The 16,714-nt window shown below is 44.9% G+C and overlaps 1 protein-coding gene across 2 annotated transcripts in view; it reads right to left on the reverse strand.

Moving 5' to 3' along the window:
* The window catches only part of TOP2B (DNA topoisomerase II beta), a 149,379-nt gene that overhangs the window by 83,909 nt on the left and 48,756 nt on the right, over window positions 1-16,714 (reverse strand). For both annotated transcript variants that reach the window (XM_069729994.1, XM_069729995.1), the window contains exons 7-18: window positions 14,957-15,169; window positions 14,703-14,876; window positions 13,884-13,985; window positions 13,344-13,481; window positions 12,650-12,788; window positions 11,321-11,478; window positions 6,700-6,825; window positions 6,224-6,334; window positions 6,030-6,135; window positions 5,108-5,217; window positions 4,480-4,572; window positions 4,282-4,396 (exon numbers count right to left, since the gene is read on the reverse strand). In XM_069729994.1, the coding sequence (XP_069586095.1) occupies window positions 4,282-4,396; window positions 4,480-4,572; window positions 5,108-5,217; window positions 6,030-6,135; window positions 6,224-6,334; window positions 6,700-6,825; window positions 11,321-11,478; window positions 12,650-12,788; window positions 13,344-13,481; window positions 13,884-13,985; window positions 14,703-14,876; window positions 14,957-15,169 (1,585 nt within the window). The remainder of the gene's footprint in view (window positions 1-4,281; window positions 4,397-4,479; window positions 4,573-5,107; window positions 5,218-6,029; window positions 6,136-6,223; window positions 6,335-6,699; window positions 6,826-11,320; window positions 11,479-12,649; window positions 12,789-13,343; window positions 13,482-13,883; window positions 13,986-14,702; window positions 14,877-14,956; window positions 15,170-16,714) is intronic.

Genomic DNA, 16,714 nt, shown 5'->3' on the forward strand with positions numbered 1-16,714 from the left:
TACCGTTCCTTTTCTGGGACGGGAACGATTACCCCGGATTTGAGCAGAGAAGAGATGGCTGCGAAGAAGCCCGGAACAAGAGCGGGATCTCTTGGAGGACGGGATTGGAAGAAACGATCACGGGGTCTGGAAGCGAACTCTATCTTGTATCCCGAGGATACAACTTCCCTGACCCAAGCGTCCTCTACTGCGGAAACCCAGACGTCCCTGAAAAGGAGAAGACGGCCGCCCAATCTGGGAGTTGGGCTGGAGTCTTGCCAAGAGTCATGCGGAGGTGGATCTTCCAGTCCTGGGCCTGGAGGATCTACCCTGGGAATAGCGAGGACGCCAGGACGGAGTGGGCCTAAAGGACACCGCCTTCTTCTCTTGACGTGCCTGTGGCCTCTGTTGCTGCTGGGAAAAGGAGTTTGACGCAGCGAAGCGGCGAAAAGGCCGAAAAGGGCGAAACTGCCGTCTAGGAGGAGGGCGACGGGGCTTAGCCTGGGGCAGAAGAAAACTTGTACCCCCGGTGGCATCCTTAATAATTTGATCCAGCTGGGAACCAAAGAGACGAGAGCCCTGGAAGGGCAGACCGGTGAGGGACTTTTTAGAAGATAAGTCCGCCTGCCAGGCCTTGAGCCAAACGGTGCGGCGGATGGCAACGGCATTGCTGGAGGCCTGAGCCGCACAAGACGCGATATCCAGGGAGGCAGAGACCAGGTATTCACCGGCGTGGGAAATCTGGTTGGCAAGCTCCGCTAGTTGCACGGGGGGCGCTCCGTCCAGGATACCTCGACGGAGCTCTCTGGCCCATTTGGAGATGGATTTAGAAACCCAAGTGGAAGCAAAGGCTGGGCAAATAGCCGCTGCAGCCGCTTCAAAAGCTGACTTCGCAAAGGATTCTATAGTCCTATCGTTAGAGTCCTTCAGAGATGCTCCGCCGGACAGAGGAAGCACCGTGTTGGTGGACAGCCTGGACACAGGTGGATCCACCGAGGGAGAGACCGTCCAATTGGCGGTAAGTTCTGGAGAAAAGGGATATAACACACCCAGGCGTTTTCCCCTCTGAAAACGCCTAGTGGGGTTCTCTCTCTCTCTGGACATGATTTCCTCGAATTCAGGATGAGGAGCAAAAAACTTGGAAGGTGGTTTGGCCCGTGTAAACGAAACCGCCTGATCTGCGGGTTCCGTAGAGGGATCCTTGATGCCACAAGATTGGTTTACTGCCACAATGAGATTCTGGACCATCTCCCTCATGGTGGCGATTTGGTTAGAATCCAGCTCCGAAATATCCTCCGAGGGCGCATCAGAGAGTGCCTCGCCTGACTCAGGGGAGGAGGGTCGAGGGGACGCCGACCGCAGGGGAGGGCCGAGTGGCGAGATGGAGCGCGAAGAGGACTCAGACCGACGTTCCTGTCTGGACCTTTTGTGGCTTATCAAGAAGGGCTCGGGCGGCGGTTCCTGCGACCCGCTGGCCACGGCAGGGGTCTGCAGGGGTAACCGATCCAGTGCTGACACCAGGGTTTGAGACACCCGCGTTAAATCGGCCACCGATTGTGACAGAGAGGCGGCCCAGCCTGGGATGGGGGGGATCACTCTCGGGCGGAACAGCCGGGGGATCCTGGGCAGTGGGAACAATCGGGTTGCTGCAGGACTGACACAGCGGGGAGGACTGACCTGAGGGAAGCTTGCTGTTACAGGACTCACATGCAAAGTAGGTGACTAAGGCAGAAGATGAAGAAGTAGGGGGGTGAGAGCGGCCCCCTTTAGAGTTAGACATTTTGAAGAGGTCCCTGAAGAAAATGCCAGCAGGTTAGGGGACAGTGGGGCAGAGGGGGGTGTCAGTCTGCAGTGCAGAGCTACTCACGGCAGACGAAAAACCCGGATACCAGGAGCTGCAGGCCTGGAGGAAGATGCTGTGGATCCCCGGCGCAGATGGAGTGCTGTGTCCCCAGAAGGAGCGCTCTGCGAAGTTCCCCAGCGCAGGTGCGTGGCACGATGGAGAAAACTCGTGCCCTGAGCTTCCAGAAGCGGCGTGGAGGAAGGGGCGTAGCCAGCCGAGATGGCGCCGGTGGGTGGGGAATGCAGGGCAGAGTTTGTCGGGCGGGAGAAAGCCCGCCCGATGATACAGGAAGTGGGCGGAGCGCGTCACCGGAAGTAGGCCCCGGGGAAAGCCGGGGCCTAAATTAGAAGCCTGGTGGCCGCAGAAAGGTGGATAGTCAGCGGTGCGGCGCAAAAAACAGTGCGGGCGCCGCCCGACTGATAGGCGCAGCAGCCGCCGCGGGAAAGAGGGGAGCGCCGGTGCAGGCGCCGGAAGTAGGCCCCGGGAAGAGCCGGGGCCTGTATTAGAAGCCGGCGCCGCTGGAGAGGACCGCGGACGCGCGTCACCTCCCAAGGTACGGCCGCCGGAGAGAACGGCACGGCTGCCTGTAGGGGCCGCGCTGCAGGAAACAAAGGTGCGGCCGCAGACCAGGCAGAGCCGCTGCCTGTGAAGGTGCGGCCGCCGAGCAGGGAGAAGCGGCGCAGCTGCCGCGCAAACAGCCAGGGAAAGTGTAGCCGCAGAACCAGCAGCGCAGCTGCCTATAGGGCCCGCACAGAACAAAAATGTGGCCGCAGTGTGGAAAACTTCCCAATAAAGAGACGCCCCACGATCGCCCCTGTAACAGGGAATCCACAGGGACCCCCCATGTCTTAGAAAATAGACCGAAGGTTAGGGATCGGTGGGAGGGGAATACTCACCTAAACATCCCACGCCGTCCATTACTAACCTGAAGCCGTAGAAGGTGTTAGACGTCCGTGGAGCTGGACGTCCTCGTCTCCTCCAACCGACAGGCTCTGGTGGGCGAGTGGGTGGGGGACGGAGCCAGGACCGGACTTCTGAGCACGCTTGTGTGCTAGGATCTTGGTCCTGGAGAGGGATCTATGAGGATTCGGGGTGGCAGTACACGCCGTACTCATAGTCCGCATTGTGGGACTACAGGTGTGACTGTTCACCCTGTATCCCTCCGGGAAACCTGAAAGAAAACAACGCACATTGAGGTAGATAAGGGTCTAATGAAAGACCCGTGCCCACCTCCTACTGACACTAAGCTAAACTGAAGAGTATAATGCCAGTCGGTGGGGTGTACACTGCAGAGGAGGAGCTAACTTTTTTATTTGCATAGTGTCAGCCTCCTAGTGGCAGCAGCATACACCCATGGTTCCTGTGTCCCCCAATGAGAGGCGATAAAGAAAGGGGGGTGATTTGAAATTTAATTAAAAAATAAAAACAACTTTTTTTCACTTTTTACTTGTTTCAATATTAAGAAGCTGCGATCTTCTGATTGTTTGTGTTACACAGATCATGGCTTCAGAACGGTTATGTGTAGAAGAAATGCTCATCTGCTATGAACATCGGCCACAGAGCAGCGCTCATAGCAGATCTGCAATGACAACCACAGGGGTTCCCTGCAGACTCCGGGTTGTCATGCCAACCCATCGGCGCCCCACGATCACGTGTCAGAGGTGCGAATGGGTGGAGCTAGTGACGCACTTCTGGAGCAGGCATGTTGAATGTCGCTGTCAGAGCATGACAGGGGAAATCAACATGTTAACAACCACGGGAGGATTGTGATTACACCTGCAGCTGTTAGGGGCCATGACAGCTTATCAGATCAGTTGTCATGTGTCTGAAAAGATGCAGGCACAGCGCCGAAGCCAGAATCAAAGAGGTGGAGGCGACCTATGACATAGGTACGTTAGAGGTTGTAAAGGGGTTAAATAAAAAAAAAAACCTACACATGTTTGGCATCTGCGTACTCATACTGACCTGCGGAATCATATTGCCAGGTAAGTTTTAGCATTAAGTGAACATAGTAACAAAAAACGAAAAAACAATTATGGAATTGCACATTTTACGATTTCACCGAACTTGGAATTTTTTCTCCTTTTTTCCGGTACATGACATGTTAAAATTAATCGTGTCACTCAAAAGTATAACCTGTTCCGCAAAAAACAAGCGCTCACACGTATACATTGATGGAAAAATAATAAACGTTATGGCTCTGGGAAGAAAAGGAGCAAAAAACGAAAGCACAAAAATGGAAAATCGCAATGTCGTGATGGGGTTAAACTGAGGCCAGTGATTGACTGCAGCGGTCACTTAAATTATGTACAGTACATAATGGCAGCAAAACCTTTTTTCTTTATGAACTCAAAACTGTGCGCTTGACTACATTTGCCATTTGCATAAAACCCCTCTATATGGGCTCAGCATTATAGAAATAGGTAAAACCTGAACGGCACCAATAAACTTTTACTTACCATCAACCAGAGAAGGAATTGAGCGCTCGTTGTCAGAGTTCGAGAACAATATCAGCTCCTTATTAATGAAGTCATTGAAACTTAAGTGCTTTGTGGCCGTACCATACAAAAATTGCTGCAAGAGGCGAAAATATACAATGAGAAGATGCAAGGGCTCTCCCAGAGCGCGGTTTTATCTTTCTCCTTTATGTACATTACCTCCGGCAGGCCATGCAATCGCCGCTGCCGTCTGTCCTCCATGAAATTTGTGAGCCATTCTTTTCGGTCATCAATTTTCTTTTTGCTGAAAGCCTGCAGGGTTCAGGTAATAACGGAATAAGAAACTTCTAAAATGCGTGAAAAACACAATGGGCAACAAGGGAATGCAGTCTATACAGCTGTAACAGAAACTCAAATAAGGAAACGCACTTTTTGGCATGTCAATATAAAGAGCATGGTAAGAAACTTACCACGCCACGTGTCGTGGATGATGCTGGAGGCTACTTTTTGCTGAGCATTTGTCTCTTGCATTATTGACCCTATGTAAGTGGACATAGTGACTTAAGCAAGCAGTCTATTGCCACCGCAATAACACAACACCAAAATTAAGCCTCTCTGGAAATGGGGGGAGGTCACAGTGTTGCTGCGTATTCAGAATTATGTGCTTGGTACACTTGGTCATAAAGCAAGGTACTGAAAACCACCAACACATCACAGACCAGCACAATGATCAGGACTGTTTGTACAGCAGATAAATAATTAGCCAACTATTAGAGTATAAATATATACTATATACATACACGCTAACTAATATGCTGGGGTGACATAGAATGGCTTTGTTTCTTACCAGAGTAATGGCAGCATCGTCCTCTGGCCCAGCATATCGAAAAATAATTCTGTGTCGGTCCATGTCTGCAAAATATTCCTTGGCCTCCTTTGAAGTACTTGTACCCAAACCTGAGTAATATAAAATGTATATCTGCTTATTCCTGAATTTTATCCCCATTACGATCGGCAGATACAATGATTAAAGGGGTTGTCCAGTCTTCTGACAAGCCACTTAAGAGTGACTGCAGACTTCTGAATCCTGACAGTGTGTAGTATGCATGCTGTCAGGATTCACCGGTCTTGCTGGTGACAAGTATGTGATTTGCATATTACCAGCCACATTCCGACTAGACATGCCTGGCTTCTCTCAACATAAATGACTTGAGAAACGCAGTTCATGTCTAGTCGGCATGTGACCGCACATATGCAAATCACAAACTTGAGGTCATGTGACCTCCCTGCTCTCACGGTCAATACTGGTGAATCTTGACACTATGCATGCATACTTGTCAGGATTCAAAAGTCTGCACTACGGAGTCATCGAAGACTTTAAAAGAGTATGTGCAGCACTCCCTCCTCTTGATCTGACCAGAGGGAGACACAGTGTTGCAAGTCTATCCGGAAAGTTGCGGGTGCTCAGGCAACCATCCAGCAGATATTGGGCAAGTGTATGGTTAACAGGAATAGTTAATTACATCTGTTTGTATTTTTCATACATACAATAATTTCTTACTCGTGTACAAATAATATATTTTCCACTCCTTCCAAAATATTTGTCATTAACTTATTAATCAGTGATTATTTCCCTTGTAAATCTGACATCACTAAATTCGAGAATGACAAGATGAAGAATAAGAGAACAGTACACATTTCCTGAACAAAAGTTGTTTTTGTCCCCTACTTTATTAAAAAAAAAAAAAAAAAAAAAAAGAAGTCTGCACCTTTGTAGTACTTTATCTTCCAAAGTTTCTGGTTTTCGATTTGCTTTTTCCATTCATCAAACTCTGGAATACTGTAGAACGACAACTCCTGCTTATTTTTCGTTGCCTTTCAAAACAAAAAGACATTCACAGGTTACGTGTGTCCCAACAAGAAACCTCTCTATGAAAGCAGAAAAAAATCTGTTACTATGTACCTTAACAATTGGCGTGATAAATTCTTCTAGGAAATTGTGTTTCAACAGCGACGGCCAGTTGTGATGGAAAAAATTAATTAGTAAACCTTTAATATGAGAGCCATCTTGATCCTGTACAAAGACAAAAACAATTACTGACCTGGCGGCATTGTATCAGAAATAGTCAAAGTAAAAATAACAAAGCCACCAACATAGTGACAGTGTAATTTCCATACGAAGCAAGAATACTGTCTACAGTCCAGATATGTAGAAAATTAATGCAATATATGACTACAAGATGTATGCTTGGTCGGGTGGTTATATATCACCTGCTATAGATGATTTAGTTTCCTATGTGTATTATTTTAGAACACAGAAAAGCCTTACAGACAGTGTAGACATCTATAATGCTACAACCTGGTGGATGATGGTAAGGTACAAGAAATAGATCACAATAAGACTAATTCATTTCTTGGGGAAGGTTTGCCCGAAATTACCTGATCAGTCATAATCATGATCTTGCCATAACGCAAAGACTTGAGGGACTCCTGGTCGTCGTAGCTCTTCTTGTATTGCAAGCCCACAATTTTAATAATATTGTTGATCTCCGCATTCTCCATAATCTGAGGACAAACAGAAATAAAGAAAATGAGAAGAGTGTTCACACCTTGCATTTTTTTCCCCATATATTAAGTGGGAAAAAATTTAGGATTTTACAGTAGCAGGAAAATAATAGCTCATTCTGAAATCATACTTTGCCTTTTTGTAACCTGCACAAATGAGAAATTGCCGCAGTGTTTTTTTGGCATTTACCATAAGTGCCCTTTTCCCAAAAAAGCGGTGTGTGAACATACAACAGAGATTCATTTTCAAAACATACCAAAATGTTGTGACACTGGCAAAGGTGCAATATTATGTCCAGAAGATCCACAAGATCACAATCCTTAAATCGGTAGGCAAATTAACATGTATTGTTTATTTTTTATCAATAAAACAAAAATTGAAAGAAAAATAATTACAAAACTTGTATGAAGACAAGTTCTTGCATTTATCGCCATTTTTCGAGACCCGCGCATTTCATTTTCTGGGATCTGGGGCTGTGTGATGGCTTATTTTTTGTGACCTGAACTGTTGAATTGCAAAGTTGCGGCGGCCGAACTCCCTCCCCTCCCCCCGGTAATTGTTTTGTTTCAATTTTTTTTCTGTTTACAGATCAGATTCATTTACTTTAGATTTTGATAGATCGGACATTTCAGAACGCAGAGATACCAAGTATGTGTATTTTTTTCAATTGTATTATTTTCAATGGGTGATTTGAACTTTAGCTGTTTTTTTTTTAAATTCCATATTTTTAAAAACTTTTTCTTACTTTTCACAGAAGCTAATAGTTTTATCAGGAGACTTGAAGTGGAAATGGTCCTATCGCATGTGCTATACATAGCGCTGCTATGTAGACCAGAAATGACAATCTTCTATCAACACCGGCCATGAGCCGGGGGTCTTCCGCAGACCCCCCGACTGTTATGACAACCCATCACAGGACAGGGGCACTGATTGGTGGGATTTGTGATGCAATTCTGGCTGGCGCTTGTTAAATCCTGCTGTCAGAGATTGACGGTGGGAATTAACTGTTTAAAGGGAACCTGTCACCCCGAAATTCGCGGGTGAGGTAAGCCCACCGGCATCAGGGGCTTATCTACAGCATTCTGTAATGCTGTAGATAAGCCCTCGATGTTACCTGAAAGGGGAGAAAAAGACGTTATATTATACTCACCCAGGGGCGGTCCCGCTGCTGGTCAGGTCAAACGGGCGTCTCCGGTCCGCTGCGGCGCCTCCCATCTTCATTACAAGACGTCCTCTTCTGATCTTCAGCCACGGCTCCGGCGCAGGCGTACTTTGCTCTGCCCTGTTGAGGGCAGACAAAGTACTGCAGTGCGCAGGCGCCGGGCCTCTGACCTTTCCGGCGCCTGCGCACTGCAGTACTATCCTCTGCCCTCAACAGGGCAGAGCAAAGTACGCCTGCGCCGGAGCCGTGGCTGAAGATCAGAAGAGGACGTCTTGTAATGAAGATGGGAAGCGCCGCAGCGGACCGGAGACGCCCGTATGACCTGACCAGCAGCGGGACCGCCCCTGGGTGAGTATAATAGAACGTCTTTTTCTCCTCTTTCAGGTAACATCAGGGGCTTATCTACAGCATTACAGAATGCTGTAGATACGCCCCTGATGCCGGTGGGCTTACCTCACCCGCGATTTTCGGGGTGACAGGTTCCCTTTAACAGCCAAAGGTGGCGCTCCTATCTACACGCGGTTGTTAAAAGCACATGACAGCTGATTAAAGTGGATTACTTCTATGCCCCGACATCATCTCTCGAGACCCTCAATACACATTAGACTGTGGGCTGCACCTTCAAATTTTTTTTAGGTCTGAGAAATATATCTGATTGATCGCCCAAAAATCCAGCATCATCTGATAATTTGGCCCCTACCAGGTGTCAGTAATAGACTACATTTTACTTTATATAGTAGTAGATGCACTTTGTTGTAAAGATTTACATAGACTTTTACAGGAGTCTACAGTTAGGACTGCTCGGATATGGGTATACCTTGACGTTTGGTGGAGCAGCTTAGTATACATTTTTTGCAAAAAACGTATTAACCAAATACTCTGTTTTTTACATCTTTTTACTAGCACTTGTGGATTACTGTGATTTTTTGAAACTGAGTGTTTTTTGGTTCTACTATGCTCTTTTGTGTCTTCAAGTTTCTTGGTGGTGTGTGAGCACGTTCCTACAGACTTGTTCACTGTGCGAGTAGCCCATGTGTTCCTGTTTCCATTATTGTTCTCTTGTGTCTACAAGACTAGGGAGTTACCCACCACTCCTCTTGGGCTATCTGCACAAAAGTTGTTCCACTCAGCATGTCCACATGGACTTTTCCTCTCTGAACCCTGTTCACACAGGTAATATACAGATGATCAGGTTTTTAAATACATCAGATAGGGATTGCATACATCAGTTAGGACTGCTCTGATATGGGTATACCTTGACGTTTGGTGGAGCAGCTTAGTATACATTTTCTACAAAAAAACGTATCAACCAAATACCCTGTTTTTGCATGTTTTTACTAGCACTTGCGGATTACTGTGATTTTTTGAAACTGAGTGTTTTTGGTTCTACTATGCTCTTTTGTGTCTTCAAGTTACATTTTACTTTGTATAGTAGTAGATGCACTTTGCTGTAAAGATTTACATAGACTTTTACAGGAGTCTACAGTTATGTGCAAAATAGTAGTGTGTTTAAAACAACTGAGAAAAAGCTCAAACTGACCAGACAGTCCACAGTTTTTTCGTATTCTTAGGTCTTGTATGAAAAACAGCATTTTTTATGTCACTCCACAAATGTTCAATTGGATTGAGGTCTGGGGATTTGGCTCGCCACATAACATCCATCTTGTTGGTCTGGAACCATAATATTACCCACTTGCTGATGTGCTTGGGGCCATTGTCCTGCTGAAACATCCATTTCAAGGGCATTACTTCTTCGGAACAAGGCAACATGACCTCTTCCAGTATTCTGATATATTTAAACTGGTCCATGGTACCTGGTATGCGCTAAATGGGCTCAACTTCATATTATGAGAAACATCCCAAAACCATTGTGCTTGCACCTCCATGATTTAGTCTTCACAGGCTACTGTGGCTTGAATTCTCACAGACGGTCTGCGGCCTTTAGACCCAATAAAGACCATCTTGCTCTTCTCTGTCCATAGACTGTTGCGCCATTTCTCTTTAGGCCAATCAATGTGTTCTTTGGCAAACTGTAACCTTTTCAACATGTATTTTTTTCACCATTACTTCACAAGGGTTTCTTGCAAATAGTGTGGCTTCACATAGGCATATTCTGATATTTGCAACTGAAGATCTTCTTTGATCTCGCTGGAGCGGATGACTGGATGCTTCTTTGCCATTCTTAGGATTCTAAGATCTATACGGATGGTATTTATTTTCCTACCACATGTTTCGGGTTTTGTTTGCCATTTTAAAGAATTGGAAATCTATTATGTTGAGCATGCAATTATTTTCTACATTACTTCATATGTTTTCCCCTCTCCAATCAACTTCTTGATCACAGTTCTCGCTCTTTTGAAGCAATGTCCGGAACAACCCATTTTACTCACTGAGCAAAGGCTAAAAGCAGCAGGTAAAACATTTGTTGCCCTCCTTTAAATAAGGGCAATAATTGAAATGTTTCTTCACAGAATTAATTACCTCACTAATTGAAGTCCGCATTGCTGTTAATTAGAACCCCCTCATTCATTCAAAGTCAATTTCACCCAATTAGCAGCGTGCATGTCATGACTGTTGATTGCCCATTACTCGCCCACACCTAGTCAGGATTTTTTTCCTATGTTGTATGAATTTTTTTGTGCCAAAAATAGTAATAAAACACATTAGTGATGTTAGACTGCTATTACTTTCTACATAACTGTGTATGCAAATAATAGAAGAGTGGCTTATAACCCGGGCTGTGGAGTCGGAGGTGTGGAGTCAGAGTCATCCACATCAGACTCTCGCCTAACATAGAATCCTTCAAAAAGAACCTGAAGACCCACCTCTTCCGACAAGCCTACAGCCTGCAGTGATCCTCAACCTACTGAACAGCCGCGCAACCTGCCCTACCCTCTCCTAGTGTATCCTCACCCACCCCCTGCAGACTGTGAGCCCTCGCGGGCAGGGTCCTCCCTCCTTATGTACTCGTGTGCCTTGTTATCTGCTCATGTTTAATGTATTTGTCTATATTTGCCCCGTATTCACATGTAAAGCGCCATGGAATAAATGGCGCTATAAAAATGTATAATAATAATAATAATAAATTGAGGAGTCAGAGGCGGGGTAGGTTTGTTGTACCGACTCCACAGCCCTGCTTGTAATAATGCCCTTACTGTTAATCCAGAAATATCGAGGGTCCGGCACAATAACAGAAGAGGACATGAAATCGCTGATAACTAACGAGATGCCAGAGTTAGGAACCAAAAGGATTGCAGCACATTTGTCTATACTTAGGGCCGTATACATTTTGTGAGATTAAAGAGTAATATTGCCATGTAGGATGCACTCACCTGTTTGTGAGAAGCTTCTCGTACGTTGAGAATTTTTCCCCTGAGAGGGAATACACCATACCGGTCACGACCAATGACGCCCAATCCAGACACAGCCAGAGATTTGGCAGAGTCTCCTTCAGTCAGAATAAGAGTGCAGTCCAAGGAATGTTTACCACCTAAAAAAGCAGTTGTTTTATTAAATATTCAAGTCACTACTTAGAGGTAACATATTTGAGATTTTTCCTTGCAGCTCTAATTCTGTTACATTATTGCAGAGCCAAGGCATGATGTCTGTGTCTACAGCTTAACAGTACTGTCTATTCAGAAACTCAAGCCCATATAGCAGATGCTATATCCCTAGGAGAACGTACAGGAAAGATAAATATCTTGGTACCGTGTTAGAAGGTATCAACCACTGAGGATTCTAAATATTTTAGAACGTAAACCTAGTAATCGGAATATAGTGTGTCCCATGACTTGTGACCAAGAAAAGGAAATTGGTGAATATCTAAAACCAAAAATGGTCCATATGCTTTACCTCCACAATATGTAATTAATATCTCATCTTGTGAAAGCCCTCTGGGACTAAAATCTCCACGTGGTCTACAATCATTTTCAATTGGAATAATTCATGAAAAAAAAAAAGAAGCTTGTGTTGATATATTATTGTTCCCTTCCTGGTATTGCGCCCTCTTGTGTTCTTTCAATATATTATCAGAGCATATCTACTTGATAACCTGATTGTCACGATCCATTTTTGGATTTGTGGCAGTGCAGTCATGAGGACTCAAACATATTATTCAAGCACGCCGAAGACACTTGGTTAGCACACCCGGATAACACCTTATCAAAGCACGGTCGTTCATCACTAGTCATATCCCATAATGCTATTAACCTTCGGATATAGGGTTAATCCGCAGCTACCGGGAGAAAATGAGCTTCATTCCCCCCCAGGAACCATTGGCTTTCAGTCATACTGGTGTGCCCGGAACATCTTCAGACAGGATTGTTAGCGGTAGATGTTAGCACACCCCAGTACTTTGACAGTTGTCTGTACACAGACGCATTTTCAGTGTGAACTGTCAATCAAAGTGCTAGGGTGTGCTTACTATCGCCTCTCACAATGTCATGTGCCTGCCTTTATGACTGAAAGCCGGCGGCTCTCGGGAGGAATATAGTTCATTTTCTCCCAGTAACTGCACTTCCCGTAAGGTGGCTGAGCTGAATTGGAATAACCTGCAGATTAACCCTTTACAGTGTTAGGTGACATGACAGGATCCCTTTAGGCTTCCTTTTTGTGTCCCATCATACTATGGACATTGTCTCCTCGTTTCACACACGACTTACCAGCATCGTTTGCATCATCCAGTTTGGGAATGCCTTTAATTTTGCTGTGCTTCACAGAAGAACACTTCTTATTTAGTTGTGTTTGGGCCTTAAATTTGACCCAATTTAAAATGCTTTCTACAATGCCACAATTTGATGCCTGAGCAAATAAAGCAGGAAAACAAAATTTGAACAGAAAGAAAGCATATCAGTAAAGCATTGAAATCCTGTTGGAATATTAACGTTGAGAAAAAAAAAACCACCCACAATATTGGGCATACCCAGTTATAATGTTATTCCCCATCTCTAAGAAGTTGGCGGCTTTTTAACCCCACATAATTAGGACAAACAATAGGTCATTTTAGGCTAGCCGCAATGTCCAATGTCTGAAGTAGATCACATCCACCTGCTGCCTAATCATGGTAATAGGTTTCTTTTCTCGCTATGCTTTACACCGAAGCACTGCCTGATTACATTGGCTTCTGTGATTCAGGTCACATCCACAAATAAATACCAGGATGTTGGTATACGAGCAGCGGATTTCCAATACAGAAAGGACAGAATTATTATAAATTACCAAGTAGCTGAGCCACCAGTGACAAAACTGTCAGATTTTTGGATTTAATGAGAAAGCATTTTTGAAGTCGGCTTCACAGTTAGGACCAAAGGTGAGAAATTCAAGCAAAAGACAATAACTTTAGAAAGCAACACTTACAGCTTTCGCAAACTTCTCAGAGAGCGGGCACTTTGACCCAAAACTTTTTGGCTGGAGGGTCATGTTCTCCTTTGTCTGGGAGTCAAAGGAGGGGTTCTCAATCAAACAATTGACAAAAACCCAAACGTGATTCTTCACCTGAAATACACAAAAAACAAATAGATAATTGTGGCAGGCAACAAGATCAGGGCAAAGCAAATCAAATACTCCAACTCCTTTATTAGTATAAAAAAATATATTTCCATTTGTGCTGATTTTTGGTGTCACCAATTTCAAGTGTACCTCTGATGAAACTCAACCGATCTGATCCCTAAACCATAGAGACACCCCACTGGAGAGGCATGAGTGTCTGGGGCTCACTGGCCCACATAAAGTGGCCTGGGCAGCTGTAGGTCTACGCTTGTAGCCAGCCCCATGCCCGAGACACAGGAGAGCTTGCCACGAGGTAAACACTACACATTTATTCTAGTTTCTTAAATGAGAGTAACTGCAGTATTGAAAAGCAATAGAAATAGTCCAGAAAAGAGAAGGGCACGTTACCTGGAATGGCTTCACAGAAACTCCAGCTTTATTCTTTTTCTTCACAACTTCAATGAGCTTAGATACTATCTGATCCACAACATAGTCCACGTGTCTACCACCCTATGAGAAGAATGGCTTTAATCACACAAGTCAGAAAATTGAAGGATACACCAAAATGACAGGTCATCTTTACATACAAAGTAAAATGTAAGTATTTAGACTGCTGGCTCATGAATCCATAATAACACACTTTGGGGAACAAATCCCCAGAGATCATATTTACAACAGGTAATGCATAAGTGCCGCAACAACGGACACCAAAGCACAAGAGACGCGAAATATGGGTTAGTCTCCAGCTCCATATTCATGGATTACCCAGCAGGCCTATGACCCCAAGCATACAGTACTCCAAAAGACTTGGTTTCAGAAGTAGTCCTGGTAGATTCAGCAGTGGCCATCAGTCACTCAACATGTAGCCCATAGAAAATCTTTGGAGAGATTTGAAGTAGGAGGTTGCAGCACACAAACCCAAGAACATTAGTGAGCTGGAGGCCATTGTCCATCAGGATTTAAGACGACTAGAGATGAGCGAACATGTTCGGCTCCCTCCTTATTGGGCAAGTTCTCCATGCATGTGTTGTGACAGTCCAAAAGCTGCGACACATGGAGCTCCGGCACCGGACAGCTCATCAGCAGGAGCGATCCAGGAAGCCGGGTTATTCGGTAAGCCCTATAGCTTTCCTAATAAGGAGGCACCCGAACATATTCACTCATCTCTATTTATGACATATAATCTAACATATGAGTGTATAAAAGTGGAGCTATCCACCTCCTTACCTTTGTGGTAGCTATACTATTTACAAAACTGATCTGCTGAAAGCCTTTTTCGCTCAATGTGAGGCACACATCCCACCGCTCGTTCACAAGTTCATGGACTACTTTCAGAGCTACACCCGTCTCATCCAATTTCTCCTTTACGTAAAGATCTACGTAACTGCGGAATCCATTTATCTATAAAAGAGTGAGAATGAATAGGCAGCAAGTCTCGAGCCCAATAGGTTCCCAGCCTGAAGACATTATATCCAACTTACAGGAAGTTTTTTCCCATTCAGCATCACTCGGACACCTTTGCAGGAGCCAGCAACATCATAAGCTCTTCTTGTTAGGAGAGCCACGGTATCCTTGTCTAATTTCTCCATATTGAACTTGGCTAAATCTGGCTGGAATGTGATACATGTGTAGTCATCGCCGTCAAAAAACTTAATTTTCGGGTCTGAGGTCTTCTGCATATTGTTCATCCAGATCTGGATGCAAAAGAGAACTGTTAAAGTGTGCAATTATTCTCCTATCTAAAATACATAAACGGTCATGACGACTCTAGCGTGTACACAAAATCTGGAAGAACTTATACACCAAGTAAAGACTGACAAACCAGCCAAATTCAGAGGCAGTGGACCTCCAGAAACAGCATATGTCGGGTAAAAACGAATTGGACATGTTGGATTTCAAGATGCCCAATTGTTTGTTTGCATGGGAAATAAGCCGCCAGAATATTTCTTCTCATTGGAAAAACATGCATGCGCAACTAAACTAAGTGTGCATGATTTACAGGAAGGATAGCTGTAAGGAGGAGACAACTTAGAAGCCTCCTGCCCATACAGGCGTACAGTCAGTTCTGTACGACGTACAAATCCTGTAAAATGTTCGATGTGAGTGGGATTACCTGAAAAAGGTCTATTGCTATTAAACCAAATTCAAAATAGTTTAGAAAACAAGAATACTGATTTAAAAAGAGTTGTTTAAGCCAAAAAACTCCATCTATACGTCTTATCAAAGCATATAGGGGGTCATAGGATGGGGCGTCCATTACGGATTGTCCTCCGTGTTCCAACATTGAAGGCTACACTAAGGGTGTGTGCATACAACGTCTTTTAACCCCTTCACAACATGCGCCGTACATGTACTGCCCATGTCATGTCCTTCCCTTTGATGTGGGCTCCGGTACGGAGCCACATCTTTCCCGAATTCCCGGTACATGTCAGCTGTTTTGAACAGCTGACATGTGTCCCTAAAACCCGCGGGTGGAAACGCGATCCACCCGCAGCTGTTAACCCAGTAAATGCCGTTGTCAATCTCTGACAGTGGCATTTAATGTGATCGCACCGGAAGCACGTCACTAATCCCCCACATCGGTGACCCCATCACATGATGGCAGGTCACCGATGGGTCAGCATGACAACCAGATATCTCTGCCTTCGGACAACGGAACATGAAGAGGAAGTCCTGGTTGCAGATGATCCTTGACTTCCTCTTCATGTTCAATTTGTCCAAAGGTGGAGACAGCGATGCCAGCACTTATTGGACAAAGGCGTCACTTGTCACAACACCTCATCACAGCCCCGGGAAGAGAAAGTACTGACACCAATGGAAAGGCGCCGGCACCGCAGGTGAGTATAGGATTTATTATTTTATCGGGGATGAACATCTAGTTTAAGAAGTGGTTGTCCTAGTAGTGGACAACCCCTTTAATGAATTTTGAGATTTGGAAGAGTATTTGATTCGGAAAGTTTCTACTCAGTTTCTATTCCAAAAACTCCTCGACAAACTTGGTGTTCACATAGCCTAACAATGTACTCTGCTGGATCCAAAGTTACTTGGACAGTTCTTCAATTATATTAGGCTGCTTGCATCCTCCTATAATAATTAGCAACTGCTAAGAGTCAAAAAGCCGGTTTGTTTCTAAGAAGGGTCTGTCTTCATAATTGGTATCACAGGGAAATTAATATAATCGGAATACTTTACATGGCTCAGCCTACTGTGTTGTCCTGATATAAGGGAATACTTGTCAC

The sequence above is a fragment of the Ranitomeya imitator genome, chromosome 6 (genome assembly GCF_032444005.1).
Source record: "Ranitomeya imitator isolate aRanImi1 chromosome 6, aRanImi1.pri, whole genome shotgun sequence".
NCBI classification, from domain to species: Eukaryota; Metazoa; Chordata; class Amphibia; order Anura; family Dendrobatidae; genus Ranitomeya; species Ranitomeya imitator.